Below are 16171 nucleotides of genomic sequence, written 5' to 3'. Positions count from 1 at the left end.
AGCGTGGCACCTGTATGCCTGGCTGCTTGTTGGAGTAAACTTAGTTGTGGTGGGAGTGAGTTCAGTAGATGGAACACAGGCCACCATGTGTCAAAGACGCTGTTCCTATGCGTCCTGTTGGATGTTTTCTTTACCCTTTTTTGTGTTTTTGGACGTTTTTATGAGTGCGCTGTCAGGGTTCTGCTGGCTGTCTGACGCCGACCCATTGTTTGCACCGTGGGATGCTTTACCTCACAGGAAGAGCTGTGCTTGGGGCCAATCAAAACACTGCCTAGTGTAAATAAACAAATGGGAGGGGGTCTGGCACTAATGATACGGTAGCACACTCCCTGTCCCAGCAATTCAGGCTGTATCACATGTACAGACGTATGCAGAAGTTTGAACACCCCTGGTCACACAACGTTTTGTTGATTTTCTGTGAAAATAAGTTAACACATCTTCTACAGAAAACACACTTAAATATGACATTTTTGTGCTCATTGTAGTGAACATTTTCTATTTGCTAAGTTTGCTTTTGCATTGGCCAAATTTATGTTTTATTTTAATTGTGCATTAATATATTCTCAAAAGAGGAAGCGTTAACTTATTTTCACTCAGAAAACTAAACTAAACCTTTAATTTGACCAGTCTTTCCAAACTTTTGCATACGACAATATATTTGTGTGTTTAGCTCGCAATTGTACAATTGTAGGGACATTGTTAGCCCCATGGCTTATTTACAGATGCTCTGTTAAAGTGGGGGGGGGGGGTTCCAGAGTTTAATATGTTATTTGTCATATTATGTATTATTCTATAATGCTGCACTGCATCCCCGAGCCACATTACTTTAACAGAATTCACAGTTTTATATAATTTTCATGTTTTCTTTCAGCAATGTTCTATTACTACAATACCCAGCATGCATTACACAAACACAGCATACTCCCATTGGGAATACTTATTTTCCACCATAATTTACAAATAAATTCTTTAAAAATCCTACAATATGATTTCCTGGATTTTTTTTCTAATTTTGTCTCTCATAGTTGACGTGTACCTATGATGAAAATTACAGACCTCTCATCTTTCTAAGTAGGAGAACTTGCGCAATCAGTAGCTGACTAAATACTTTTTTGCCCCACTGTAAAAGAATAACATGCTTTCTTGACAATCAGAATCCTTTATTGATTCCAGAGGGAAATTGCAGAATAATTAAGCAATAATTTGAGTTATTATTCTGAAATACTAAGTCAAGATATTGAGAAAATGAGCACTTTTAACCAATTACGTCACAATTTGAACCTGAAAAAGGGAAAAACAAAAACTCCTCACCAGGTGGAAACATGTGCTTATATGCTTATATTACATATGGATATATTCTGATGGTCACATGTTAATCACAAAGTTATGCCAAAGTATTTGAAAAACTTTCTAAAATAGTAGAATAGCAGAAATTCGTACAAATTCCTTTGTAATTCTACACCAGTAGCCCAACAGAGTTAAACTAGAGAAGCAAAATTTGGACACCAATTATGTCTTGGCTGATCGAGTACAACTCGGCTAAGCGGAAAATTATGGAAATTTGTTTATTTTTGCCAAACATTTCCTTTAAAAATCAAATGCAGGTTATATATAGGATATATATATATATATATATATATATATATATATATAAATTTCACATGTACTTAACTCCCTACTCTTTTTCATTTTCTCTACTTCTCCACACACACACATCAAGAACATAAACACACACAACAGATCTGTACCAACATGTATCATGATAAGCTCAAGCTTATGTGTGCAGAAACCCTTCCTATCAGGAAACGAAATACTCCAGAGTTTCCTTTTCTCCGCGCTGCCCCACTCTGAAGTTGAAGTGCAGTTAAGTTGCTCTTTCTGCACTTTTCCCGCCTCTGTTTGGGAGGAGTTATACACACACACACACACACACACACATGCTTACTCAGTGAGTAAATGCACGCGGGTGCTCTCACTCATATCCCAGTCTAGAGAGCGGAGAGAAGGAGCAGGGGGTGAACGAGTCCTATCATTTCAGTCTGTTTCCACAGTTTTGGACAACACTGAGAGTCTGAGCCTCTACCCAAACTTCCTTCTCTGGGGTTTATTGAATTAAGGGACTTGGTCGAGAGCTGGTGGCTTACCTGGCTCTGTGAGTGAGGGAGTGATGGGGAGCATGGCGTGGGACTGTGGGCTAAAATATCTCTTCTCTCTGCCTCCGGCTCTGCAGCAGGGCAGTGTATGTGCGCTGAGATCGCCGGAGGAGTTGTCCCGTTTGGAGATGGTGCAGAGGCTGGCCAAGGACGGCTGCCGCTTCCTCCAGAACCAGAACTACCGGCTGCCCGACCGCTCCGCACAGGTCAGAACCACTATTACTTCATTAGCACTTGCATGTATGAGAAATTTGTCTTGGTGAAATTGATGCTTACCATTGGTATAAAACTCTGATCTCACAATGATTTGCTTAAATTCTGATTCTTTATGAAATGATTCTGGGAAATCATGATTTTATTAAAAGTACACAGAATTTACAAATGTGAATGGAGCTATTTACACAGAAGTGGTGTAAACAATATACCATGCCTTTTTAACATTTACATTTGCAAAGAGCTCGATGATTTTATTTTGCCCAAATATCTATGTTGGACTGTGTTAATATTATTGTAAATCATTATAATTCATTTTGGCATTTAGAAATGTATGTATTTAGAGCACCTTCAGATTGATGCATTGTGCATAAGTACACTTTTACATCCCTAGTTCTTGCATAGCTGCACAATACAGGACAAAAGCAATAAACAAACGATACAAATAAGTCAAAAGAAAACCAAGTTTAGGAGACTCCTTAAGGTCACCACACCCAAGACATGCTGCAAAATCCAAAACCATTGTTATTAAAGCTGCACTACGTATGTTTTGGGGATTTGGAGACCTCTTTGGTGGAAATGTGTAATTGCACACAATATGCAGAAGAACATGTTGTTACATGGGTTATGCTTTGGACCCCTTTGCCGACCAGATGAATCTGATGATTGCGATTGTGTTTAAAGAGAATTCAACGAGAACTCAGTCAAACTCAGATGTGTATTCTGAATTATCTACTACTGTTTGTTACCTTCTAATTATCTACTATTATTATTGAGACCTAAACATAGAGCTGGATCTTCTTTTAGAGCCTGTGAAACAGAATACAACGTACAATCCGAGTAGATCTCACCAAAAATACATGTCCACAGAATTTACACTGTATGTACAGACTAGTTGCAACAGATCAGAGGGAATATGATTGACCCAAACTGCTGAAACTTCAGTTTGTTGGTTATTAGGATGTCAGTACTGGATAAGTTTAAGTATCATTCATTGCTTCCTTTTAGAAAATGAAAAAGGTTGTATTCTACTCTAATTCTCATTTCTCTACTCAGATTTAGCTTTAAAGTACACAACATAACAATTTAACTGATTAGTTGAGTCAGATGTGTTAGAGCAAGGAGAACACCAAAGTAAACACAGGGATGTTTCAGGACCCGGACTGGGAAACGCCACAATGTTACATAACATAACACATAACACAGTGGCATTCAGATTTAGATTCAGATTCAGATTCCTTTATTGATCCCAGGGGGAAATTGCAGAATTGCAGGCATCTCCCTGAGGTCCTGATAAATGTATTATTATTATTATTATTATTGGACTCAAATATTGTATTTAATTAAAATATTCCAGTTTTAGATTTTTAACAAATGATTTCACACATTTATACTTCCCTTTCTGTGATGGGATGTTCTGTCCCAAAATAACTGTAAAGGTATTTAAGTGTTTATACTAGATCTGTGTTACTGAAGTCGATAAAGGCCTTGAGGTAGTTATCATTTTCTGCATTGTTATCTTGAGATCACAACTTAATTATCTTCTGATCTCAAGATGGCAACTTAATTATTTTGTGATCTTTAGGATAGCAAGATAATTAAGTCATGATGTCAAGATAACATCTTTACTATTTTGAGATCACAAGATAACAAACGTTTTTATCTTTACAACATAATTATTTTGTGATCGCAACATAACAAAGTTGTTATCTTGACATCATGACTTAATTATCTTGTGAGCTCAAGATAACAATTATTTTGTAATCTGGAGTATTATTGTCTTAAGAACATGAGACATCTAAGTCATGTCAAGATAACAGCTTTGTTATGTTGCGATCACAAAATAGTTAAGTCATATTGTCAAGATAACAACTTTTGTTATCTTGTGATCTCAACATAGCAACGCTGTTATCTTGACATTGTGACTCAATTATCTCAAGATAACCACTTATTTACTTTGTGATTTCAAGACAAAAGTTATTTTGAGAACACAATTAAGTCACAGTGTCAAGATAACAACTTTATGTTGAGATCACAAATTAATTGTCATGATGTAAATATAATAACTTTGGTTATCTTGTGATCTTAACAAAATTGTCATCATGGCATCATGACTTAATTATCTTGTGATCTCAAGATAGCAACAAAAGTTGTTCAGATAACAATCCAGATTAGAGAGAGAACAACCCTCCACTCTGGACTTCTGTACTATATTGATTTATGGCAGTTCATACCTTTTAGGAAGCAGCGCTACTGACTAGCTAGCCTGCTGTTTCTGTTTGTCTTCATCTTTCAGCTTTGCAGTGGTTAAACACGTGACTGAGGACATGCTTAGCTTCTTCACCTGAATGTTGTTCAGCAGTCAAAACAGAACAGATTCACTTTAATTGGCTATTTTTTAATTTAGTTTTTTAAATTATAGTTTTTATTGAAAGATTTTCATTTAAATATCATTCATAATTTTCATAATTTGAACCATAAAAATGATCTGTGTTGAAAAATAATCTGTTACATATTTTATTTATTATTTTTATGCCAAAAAAAAGAAAAATGTCCTTAAAAACCTTAACACTCATTATGAATGCAAAGATTTATGCACAATTATGCAAACTGTAAATGCCTCCTTGCCTCCTGTTTTCAAAATCCCATCCCTTCCCTTCACCACCAGGGACACTGTGCTGTACCTTTGGCGAATGGAGAATACAGCCCTCTCTGTTCTGAACAGATGAGACGGAGCTGCTCTGCTGCAGCATTAATAATCAGAAAATGAACTAAGTGTCCAAATCACCATTTCTTACGTGTTAAACCATAAACTGAACGCCCATTACTACCCCCTGTATTATAGAGGTGACACACTTCTGTCAAATTGCCATTTGTCTTCTGGTTTTATAATAAATGTTTTGTTTAAAGCTTCGAGCTGTGAAAACTGTCAGGATTCCACAAGCGTGCTCTTCCATCCTGTTGGGATCTAAAGGGTTAACTGAAATTATTTAGCCCATTGAACTTCCTCTAAGTAGGCTCTTTCAGTAGTTAGCCTGTCTGCCTCCATTGTTTGGGCTTGTATGTTTTGTGCTCAAGTCAGCAGGAACTGCAGCTTCATTCAGGAGTATTAGTTTAGCAGGGCTGGCACAGATTTTGGCCTATTGGGTTTTTGTGTTCAAGCATGGACTACCTGAGTATGAGTGTGTGTGGATGTGTGTATAGCCTGCAGCAAGGTGACACACACAGCTGAGTGAGTGGGCGAGAGAGAGAGAGAGTGTTTCTGGTGTAGCTGTGTTCAATACCAGAGAGACTCAGCCCTCTTCAGAGCCGCTACCTGATTAAGCGCTGCACAAACACGGCACATGATTAGTGAATTTTACAAGCTGTGTTTGCATCTTTGGAAATTATACCCTGGGGGTGATGAACAAGCTCAGGTGGCGGCGTAGTCTAGGCTACCTGAGAGCGTGGAGCGGGGCTGGAGAGGAAGATGGTGCTTATTTATTACCGCACTCTTAAAAATAAAGGTGTTTGCCAAAGAACCTTTCAGTTGAGGGATCTTTAAAGTGGAATTCTTTTAAAACAATCTATAATTTAGTTGCTGGGATATCAAAGCTGTTTAGAGTGGTTTGATGTGAAATCGGTTATTGCTGAGAAACTTAATTACTCTGAATTTAAGGTAGCGCTGAATTTAAGGTGGCACAGCATTTACAGTGGCACTGGGTTTTAGGTAGAATTGCAGGTAAGGTAGCACTGAATTTAGGGTGACAGTAAATTTCATGTATCATTGAATTTAAGGTGGAACTGCATTTAAGGTAGTACGTAGCAACAACCTTGGATACTCTAGCAACTGCCTAGCAACATTTTAGCAACACTTTAACAACTGCCAACAGTCTTCGTTCACAGTTTGTTCACAAACCTTTCCTTTCTGGTAATTAAGTTGGCTTGACACGAGTGTTGAGCAGTTATTTATCACTACACTTTTAAGAATAAAGGTGTTCACCAAAGCACCTTTCGGTTGAGGCTACTTTAAAGTGGGGGTGCTGGAGCCTATCCCAGCAGTCATCGGGCGGAAGGCAGGATACGCCCTGGACAGGTCGCCAGTCCATTGCAGGGCAGACAGACAGACAGTCACTCACACACTCACACCTAGGGGCAATTTAGCATGTCCAATTGGCCTGACTGCATGTCTTTGGACTGTGGGAGGAAACCTGAGGACCCAGAGGAAACCCACACAGACACGGGGAGAACATGCAAACTCCACCCAGAGAGGACCCTGGTCACCCAACCGGGGAATCGAACCCAGGCCCTCCTCGCTGTGTAATATCAGCCTGTGAGGTTCACTTTTAGAAGCATTAAGTTCTTCACACGTCTGTTTTCCATCACCATCAATGACTTGGGTTCACATCAAAAACATTTCACACCAAACCACTCTGAAAGACTGTTTACCTTCATAATTTAATTGTAATATGCATGTTTAAAAATCAGCAGAATTCCCAGTTAAAGAACCAATTTTGTAAATGTAATCAGTGTGTGATGAACAATTTTAACTCATAAATAAGCTCATGTAATATAAAGATCCCTAGAGTTATACATGCCAGCCAAGAGCCAATTAGGAGCCTTGCGTAGTGTATTTCCAGTACAATTAAGACAGTATTATTAATGCTTGTACCTGAAGACGAGAAACACAGCTGCAATATCGGATAATCTTATTTGACTCCACTAAATGCAGCTTCTGTTTGATGGCCAATTGCTCTGGGAGCTTTTGTTCAGTCATTTGTTATGAGCTCCAATTAACATCATCAAATTGTGCAACCATCTGAAATTATAACTCATTAGGTGGTTAACGAATGAAAATTGATACTGGTTGGCTTGTTGGGAAACAGAAGCTCATGAAACACTGTCATTAGAGTGGAAATCATTGTGTGCATTGCATCATATATTGAAATTGCTGAAGTGCAGTGCTTTAAATGTGTTTATCTGAGGTGTGGTTGAGGTTTCTGTGCATTAGTCCTAGTCCTAGCACTCTAGCACTCACACTATTGCTGGTCTTACTCAACACATGGCAAGTATGGCCAGTGGGAATAGAGCAGCTATGGAACAGGAGCATTTCTTGCATTCTGATGTCCTGGTATAAAACTGGGCTATTCAACATGTCATTTGTTAATCGGAATCATGAGGTGTTCTGAGTAAGCTTGGAAAATAATGTAGATTTAGACAAACAATTGCTGTACAGCCTGCATTATTTCAATAAACATTGTAATCATGATCCAAATTCTAAGCTAGCTTTGGAAATCTTCTTGATGAGCATTTCTGTAAATCATTGGATGAAGAATGAAAGTTTAAAGATCAAGCAAGACCAAATATATTGAATAAAGTGTTTAAATATATTTTAAAGTATATTACAAGCTCAATATCTTTCTGTATGATCTCAGTGTGGTACATTCTTTAAAAAGATGGTTCTTCAAGAGTAATAAAGACAATGGTTGTATAGAGAACCATGAACACTCAAAGAACCATTTGCATGTGTAGAGTGTTCTCTGCATCATAAAGGGGATTGATAGAGAATATACTGAAAATGGTTCTATATAGACCCTTTTTGAAACCTGAAACCTTTTGTACCAATAGTAGTACCCTTTTTGGTGCTATATGGAACCAAAAGGTTTCAAAAAGGTTCTATATAGAACTGTCTATGGCACATGTGTAACGGGGAGCATGGAGGCGGACGCATACTCTGAGATAAGCGACTTTATTGTGGGCAAATCCAAAATCAGGGTCATAACGGTCCAAAGTCAGATGGCCAACATGAAGAGATCTAAAGTCAGACATAATGAAATGCCCAGAAATCCAAAGTACATACAAACAAGACAATCAAATAACACACAGTATAACCAGAACAAATACCAGTAAAACAAATGGCAAAGCACAGGGCTTAAAATAACAGGGTAAACGAGGGGCAGGAAACAGGTGGAGACAATCAAGGGTGGAGTCATGAAATGAGGGGGCTGGACTAAAAACCAAAACAAAAACACATGGGCCAAACCAAAACAAACGCACATGGACCGGACTGGGAGGGGCTAATTGTGGCAACATGCTTCATCAATCTGAAGAACGCTTTAATGTTGCAAATAATTCCTTGAATGTTCATGGTTCTGTACAGAACCATTGTCTTTTCTAAGGAACTCTTGGAGAACCATCGCTTTAAGAGTGTAGTTTCGGGTCACATCATGCAGCCATCATATGTAAGACATCTGGTTTCTTGAAGTTGAGAAGATTAGGACAGAAGGCTTTTACCAAGCCTTCAGGGATGACATTTTCAGGCAATATTAATGTAGGACTGCAGGTTTTTAGGACTCAAATGACCTCTTTACCACTCTAAGAAGTACCTATGCAGAGAGCAGCAGTGCTGATCTGAGATCTGAGACATTTTCTGGTCAGATTCTGACCTGTGGGTGTATTTCACAAAGCAGGATTTCTCTGTTAACAACACAGCTTAGGCCAAAAAGCTCAGACTCAAACAGACTCAGTTTGACAAGCAATGTTACATTAATTTCAAAGGAAACTGGGTTTACCAAAAAAAAAAAAACAAAAAAAAAAACAAAAGGGAGTGAAAATTTGCTTAGAGTCAGAGCAATTTTATGAGGAGCCTGGCCACTTCCTATTTCCCCCATTATATCAAAAACATTACTGCAAAATGCCAGAGGGCGCCCACAAGTGAATCCTCAGTGAATGGAAGTAAACGGTTCTCAATGGCTAAAAACAAAAGTTTAAAATAGTTTCTAATCACTTGCCCAGAACTTTCATTTAATTTTAGAAAGCAGAAGGATGTATTTCACTGAAAAAGCAAAGAAGACTCACCTACATATTTCCTTTTTTCTACAGCAAGTGGGTTTTGGGCAACAGGATGCTAGCATTATTGCTACTGAGTGCTGATTGGTTGGTGAGCGGAGCAGCTTATTGGCTGTCCGTGTTCACAGACATCATGGATGTACATGAGGCGCCTTTTTAAACTCCTATAACTCGAGTTTAAAGCTCTTAATATAACAGCAGTGTTAACATTTTTATGGTGTTCAGTATTCAGGAAATGACTGTATTGTTTTCTGTTCTCTGGTTTTACTCTTTATGGTTGGCGTGTTAGCTAGCTTGCTAGCAGCCAACTCAGTCCTCATTCTCATTGCGATGCTGCTACATGATACTGTACTAGCTATAGCTGTCACTGATAAATGGATAAATACACCAGATTTTCCCATCACATGCAACCTGCAAATATCTAGTGTGGCTCACTTAAAAATCATGTCTTGTGAAATACACTGTAGCTCGTGGTACATGAGAAATGGCCTTTGATTTGACTTTGGATTGAATGGCCTCACAATGGCCATGGCTGGGTCTCTCCCTTCCTGCCATTGATGGCTCCTGGCGCTGCTTTTGCTCAGTCGCCATGGTGAAAGAGCAGGCCTGATTTGTACCTGCCTTATGCAGTCGCTTTCCCTTTTCAGTGTCCCACAGCTACTTGCTCAATTCTGTGCTGTTTTTCTCCCTCCATACGACCCGTATTGCACGTAGATTCCTTTTTTTTTTATCATTTTCCAGCTTTGGCCTTGAATGCTGTATTAAAGGAGATAGAGTGACAAGCATTATACAGGCCTGAACAACTCTACGACTGCCCAGACAATGTGGCTTTTGCAAGGAATTGCAGCAGTATATTGTTCTACATTTTGATTCAAATGGACTGTCAACTCTTGCAAATACATCTCACTCGTACTACAGACACTGCTTGATGATCATGAAGTAATGCTATGTTGGAACATATATCATTAAACATAATGGGGACAGAGTTAAGGTTTAGGAGGGAGAGACAGAGCAGCACTATGTAGACATTTCAGACACCAACCCCCCCTGTGTGAAATATGGGAATACATATTTAAATAGGACTTGCCAGCATTAGTGGCTAACACAAGTAGGAATTCAGCCAACACGTCACACAAACATTTATCTGCCTGACAGCACATGATGTCTGCAATTATGTGTTTACAGCATGGGCATGATTGTGTCAATGTAGCAAGGTTCAAGTACAGTGTTACCCATTTGGGTTTTCTGTGCAATGCAGGAGTGGCAAGGGAGTTAATGCTGGCAGATAAAAATCTAATTGATACAGTGAAAAAACTGTCGCCCCTTCTTGCAAATTAATGTTGCCCTTTTTACAACAGATGAAATCTACCTTGCAAAAATTCTTCTTCTGTATCTGACAATCGATATAAAATTCATGCCGGATATTGTAGCCAACAGCAAAACATTGATTGAGGAAATGAGTTGACAACCTTTTAAGGTGAGAGTGATAAGACTCATTATCTAAGAAAGGATTGCTGGGACCCGTTTTGCAGGCTATTAGCAGCTTCCAGAAATTGTTTAAATGCAGGATAGAGGCACTTAAGATGTTCTTAGATTTTCTGGAAGGAAAAGGAAGATAGGTTGCGTTTCTACATATTCCAGGGAACTTTCTTTCTGTTCTGTTGTCGTGCTTGACATGCCAGTTATGTGATATTTAGCAACTCAGCAGTCTCAGTATGAGGTTTGTAAAAAGGTGCAGAGCTTGTCAGTAATCAGTCAAGAGCTTGACCACGGAAGTATGCACATTTCATGAATTTTGAAAATCTCAATGGTAGGATTGGATGAAAATGATATTGAGGTGCTGTGGTATTTAAAATGATGCCAGGATTTGAAAAGTTGGTGATGTCAAATTTCTGTTCCACATTTGAACAGCTTGCTTAGCACAGTCCATCCATTTGTATTTTAGCGAGGATTAAGAGACTAGAAATTAGAGCCAGGAAAAAAAAACCTCAGAAAGATTAAGCATGATAGAGGCTCAGCAGCAAACACCAGAGAACACATTCAATTTCAGCTTTCACTCTGAGTCAACCAAGCCAGTGACTCAACTAAGCCATTACTGTGGTGTGGGGCAAGTTTTGCCTGATAACTAAGCCACTGTAAGCTTAGCCAAAACACTACAGTCCCAAACACCACAGAATAGGTTCAATTACTCCCAAACCAGTCATTTTTACTGTCTCAGACATTAGTGTTTATCCTCTACACTTGTATTAGCAGAGCAGGGCAGCAGTTAGACATAATCAAACTTGTAGTGTGGTGTGTGGCACTGTGTGGGTCTGTAGCCTGCTTTCTAAGCTAACAATAAGTTAGCCACAGAGGTGTGAAATTCAGGTCCAGAAAGTAAAAATCCTTCCCAGGATTTTGTTCCAGCTGCTTGGACAGCTCTGCTGGTGGTTTGATCTAAACTAGAGAAGCCAGGCTGTAGGAACAAAATCCTGGGAAGGATTTTTACTTTCTGGACCTCAGTTTTATACCTCTGGTTAGCCAGTCAAGCTACAGATGGAAATACCATGGCACAGGTTTAATTTCACCTTTCTGTCCCTTCAGTGCCAGCTGCCCAAGATTTATCTCAGATTTGAATCACTGTCATGTGTGTTGGTGGTTTAGTGAGCCAGAATCAAGTATGTTCTGTGGTGAGCAGAGCTGTTGTCATGCTGTTAACCTGCTCTTCTCTCCTAGTTTGCAACATTTATCAGTTGTTAGGTGGTTTGAAATTTGAGCCTGTGCAACAGTTTATGTGATATGTAAACTTAGAGGGCAGCTGTGGGCTGGACGTTAGGGAACTGGCCTTGTTACTAGAAATTTGCCAGTTTGATCCCCAGCGCCGACAGTACATGACTGTGGTGTCCTTGAACAAGACACCTAGCAAGTGTGCCCACTAGTGTGTATGTGGTGTTTCACTTCACGGATGGGTTAAATGCGGAAGTGAAATTTCCCCGTTGTGGGACTAATAAGGGTCACTTAACTTAAGTAAAGCATAGTTTGTCTTCTTAATGTAAAGGTTGTACAAAATAAAATAGAAAAAAAAAAAAGATAAAAAAAACTGTGGAATGGTTAACATGGTTTTTCATTTGTTGGCTCATTTATTGAATGATGCATTGAAGGTATTAAAAAAGAGAATAACACCGAAACCTAATCACTGGTTAGCTTTCAGGGTATCGTAGTGTAGTTAAGTAGTAAGCATTAGCATATATTGTCGCTGTCCAAAGAAAACCATGTATCTCCATTTTTGTTGATTTTTCAACACACAAGCCGTCCTTCAAAAACTTCATGATGAACGGACTAAGAGAAATGTTTTAAAATCACTTATAATAAAATCTCTTTACGTTAACTTGCATTAAACGTTAAGAGTGTTTTTGCCTGTAAAGTTTGGACAGTGGTGATATTTAGCTATGCAAGTCAACGTGTTTACATCTGTGACTCATATTAAAGTAAGAATAAAGATATTTTGAGAAAGATTTTGTGTTTTCCGAGGTAACCTCCTAGGTTTCAATGAGTGTACGCTAGATTATCAGAGGTTCCAAGATAAGCAGGCCATTAATTACCAATTTACTCAACCCCATTAGCGCGGATGATCACTCTTCAGATGGGATTCAGATCGGTCTTGGCCGAGAAATCTCTGCAGCTCATGTAATCTTATTACTTCCCTTGTTATGCAGTGGAGATTTCCTGTGTTGTACATAATGCAAAATATGATGTAGCAGGTATTGTAAATCAGTTAACCTGAGGGTCTCTGGGTGTTTTATTCCCACATTTAGCATTGCCTTGGATGGATAAGTGATTAGATTGCATCTTCCTTTCCAGGCCCTTCTGATTGTTTATCGTGTCCTTTTCCAGTAGTAGGAGTGACTTACCGTATCACAGCACAGCCCTGACCCCTTCAGTTTCAGATTCCAGCTTGCTGGGGTACTTTGGGCGGCTGCAGCTGCATACACACCCTGACGCAAATACAAACGCACACTCAGTGAGTTACTTTGTGTTCAGAAACTCAGGAAAGAAACACCAAGTGCTTCCTGTAGGCTTTCCATGAAACCCTCCTTTCCTTTCCTCTGTGCTCTACAGCTTACGTCAGTCAGGCACACGTACGCATAAAACAGGTGGCAGCGCTAAAGGTCGCTGTATTGTTACTTGAACATTTGTGATATATTCTTAAAAATTCCTCTAGGAAGAACCTTTAATGACTACAGAACGCTTACATCATGTAGAGCCTCTTGAAACATTTTAAAAGGTTTTTCATCCTCACACAGCTTACTTACAAAAGAAGTTCTTTAAAGAATCATGATTGAAAGATTATATACACTGTTAGAAATAAAGGTTCCGGGGTTCCCGAGTGGCGCAACCATCTAAGCATTAGCCCTATCATCAGGAGATTGCGAGTTCGATGCCTGGTGATGCTACAGCCGTCTGTAGCCGGGACTCCAAGAGAGCACAATTGGCCTCTCTCTCTCTGGGTGGGTAGATTGGCCCCCTATTCTCCTCCAATCACTCAATGGGATGCTAGTCAGCCAGGTGTCTGTTAGCTGACATAAGAGATCTGGCGGTTAGCGCTTTCGGCCATCCCGTGACATTGCATGAGCGGCAGTTCAAAAAGAGGCAGTGGCTGGTTTTACAGGTCTCGGAGGAACCCTGTGCTGGCCTTCACCCTCCTAGCGTTGGTAGGATCGTGTGATTGGGGGAGTCCTAACTGGAGGGTGGAATTGGAGATGACTAAATTGGGGAGAAATTCGGGTAAAAATTAAAGAAAAATAAATAAATAAAAGTTCTGTGCAGGTACATTTTTCTTTTATGAAGGTACAAACAATGGAAATGTTCCCTCAAAGGTACAACAGTGGTTTTAAGGTCCATTTGTGAACTTTAAATAAGTTTTACAGGTGAAAAGTAAATATTTGTACCTTTAATAAACTACTGTTTTAAAACAGAACAGTAAAATAAAAGCCTGGAGGTGAGACAGGGTGTGTGGAGTCAGTACAGCTTAGAAAATATAATTTCTCTACATTTTCATTATATTATGGTACAATTATGTTCCTTGACTAAATGTACTGAGATGTACAAGAGGGATCCTGCCCAGGTGGTAGTTTTGTAACTTTTTTCCTGAAAGTGTAAGGAAGCAAATGTAGACTCTCTCAGGGGGCCTGACATTATTGACAATGTCAACAATAAAAAAGAAATTCCATTCGTTGATTTTTAGTTTTGTCCCAAGGTTTTCAACTTTATTTTTAGCATAATTTTACACAGAAATGACATGTAAATACATGTGTGTGAATGAGAGGGAGGCAGGTGGAAAGGTGAAGGTGCAAGGAGTAGAGGTCGTAAAGGTGGATGACTTCAAATATCTTGGGTCAACCATCCAGAGCAATGGACAGTGCAAAAAAGAGGTGAAGAAGAGGGTGCAGGCAGGATGGAGTGGGTGGAGACGGATGTCAGGGCTGATGTGTGACAGAAGGATAGCAGCAAGAGTGAAGGGGAAGGTTTACAAGACAGCAGTGTGTCCTGCTATGATGTATGGTTTGGAGACTGTGGCTCTGTCTAAAAGACAGGAGGCTGAGCTGGAGGTGGCGGAGATGAAGATGCTGAGATTTTCGTTGGGAGTGACCAGGATGGACAAGATTAGAAATGAGCGATCAGAAGGACAGTGAAGGTGGAGCAGTTTGAAGATAAAGCCAGAGATGCCAGGTTGAGATGGTTTGGACATGTGTTGAGGAGGAATAGTGGATATATTGGTCAAAGAATGTTGGAGATGGAGCTGCCGGGTAGAAGGAGAAGAGGTAGACCTCAGAGAAGGTTTATGGATGTAGTGAAGGTGGACATGGAAATGGTTGGTGTGAAAGTAGAGGAGGCAGTGGATAGGGCAAGATGGAGGCAGATGATCCGCTGTGGCGACCCCTAAAGGGAGCAGCTGAAAGAAGAAGAAGAAGAAGAAGCAGTATTAAGTATGTAAGTATTAAGTGTGCCCACTCTGCCGTTATCACAGCTTCCATTCTTTTCAACTTTCAGTTTTTAAAGAAATCTGCAGGGATATTTTTCCATGCCTCAAAAGTTCAGTCTTAGATGTTGTTTGCAGTTCCTGCTTCTTACAATGCAAATATTCACATACAGTCATGTTGAAGTCTGGACTTTAGGCTGACCAGTTCATTGCTCTGAGAACACCAACAGCTTCCTTTTCAACCTTTTTTGGCTCCTTTATTTGGAGTATTAGGTGGCTTTGTTGGAATGTGTCATTACCTAATGTGTTTGATGTAGGAGCGCAAAGCTTTCAATGGAAAACGAATGCAATTTATTGGCTTGTTTTGGATCAGATTAAGTGATGTGCAGCTGTGATTCGCTGTAACTGGAGACGTGAGAGGAGAATAAGATGGAGAAGTTGATATGGGTTTAGAACTCAGGATGTTTCTGTTGGGCCACAGATGAAGAAAAGACCTGTCGTATCTTTAAGCAAAGTGAGAGAGCGAGTGAGTAGAGGTATGAGAGAGATATGGTGCAGGAAATTTTGATGAGGTAATGTCCTGGGGAATGAGTGATGAACTTTGGCAGAGGAAGGGGACAGGAAAGAAGGGAAGGAAAGGGAGGAGAGAAACAGGCTGTAGGCCACCTCTTGTCTCTCTTTAGGTTTCAAGGCAATGCTTTCAGTGGAATCAGGTGCAGTATGTGGTCCTGTCATTCTTCTGGACATCTCTGTTCTGTGAACACTGGCAGTACTCATAAATAGTAGCAATACTTGACCACTAGAGATGGACATTTTCAATATTTATCAGTAGTTGCATAGAAATATGTAATTTTTTTTAGATTAATTATTTTTCAGATTCACAAGCAGGTCACTGTCACTGATGACATAGCATGAAAAAGAAATAGCATATTAAAAGAATGAGGGCGGCATGGTGGTGCAGTGTTTAGCCTCACAACAATAAGTGACCGGGTTTGATTCCCTGGCTGGGTGATCAGGG

General features: G+C 39.6%; 1 protein-coding gene across 4 annotated transcripts in view; it reads left to right on the top strand.

Annotated features, from left to right (window-relative positions):
* Positions 1–16171, top strand: part of rapgef5a (Rap guanine nucleotide exchange factor (GEF) 5a) — a 132243-nt gene that overhangs the window by 66932 nt on the left and 49140 nt on the right. For all 4 annotated transcript variants that reach the window (XM_037539247.1, XM_017701512.2, XM_017701510.2 and 1 more), the window contains exon 9: positions 2231–2359. In XM_037539247.1, the coding sequence (XP_037395144.1) occupies positions 2231–2359 (129 nt within the window). The remainder of the gene's footprint in view (positions 1–2230; positions 2360–16171) is intronic.

Source organism: Pygocentrus nattereri, chromosome 1, assembly GCF_015220715.1.
Source record: "Pygocentrus nattereri isolate fPygNat1 chromosome 1, fPygNat1.pri, whole genome shotgun sequence".
NCBI lineage: Eukaryota > Metazoa > Chordata > Actinopteri > Characiformes > Serrasalmidae > Pygocentrus > Pygocentrus nattereri.
This window is presented reverse-complemented; position numbering and strand designations above follow the sequence as displayed.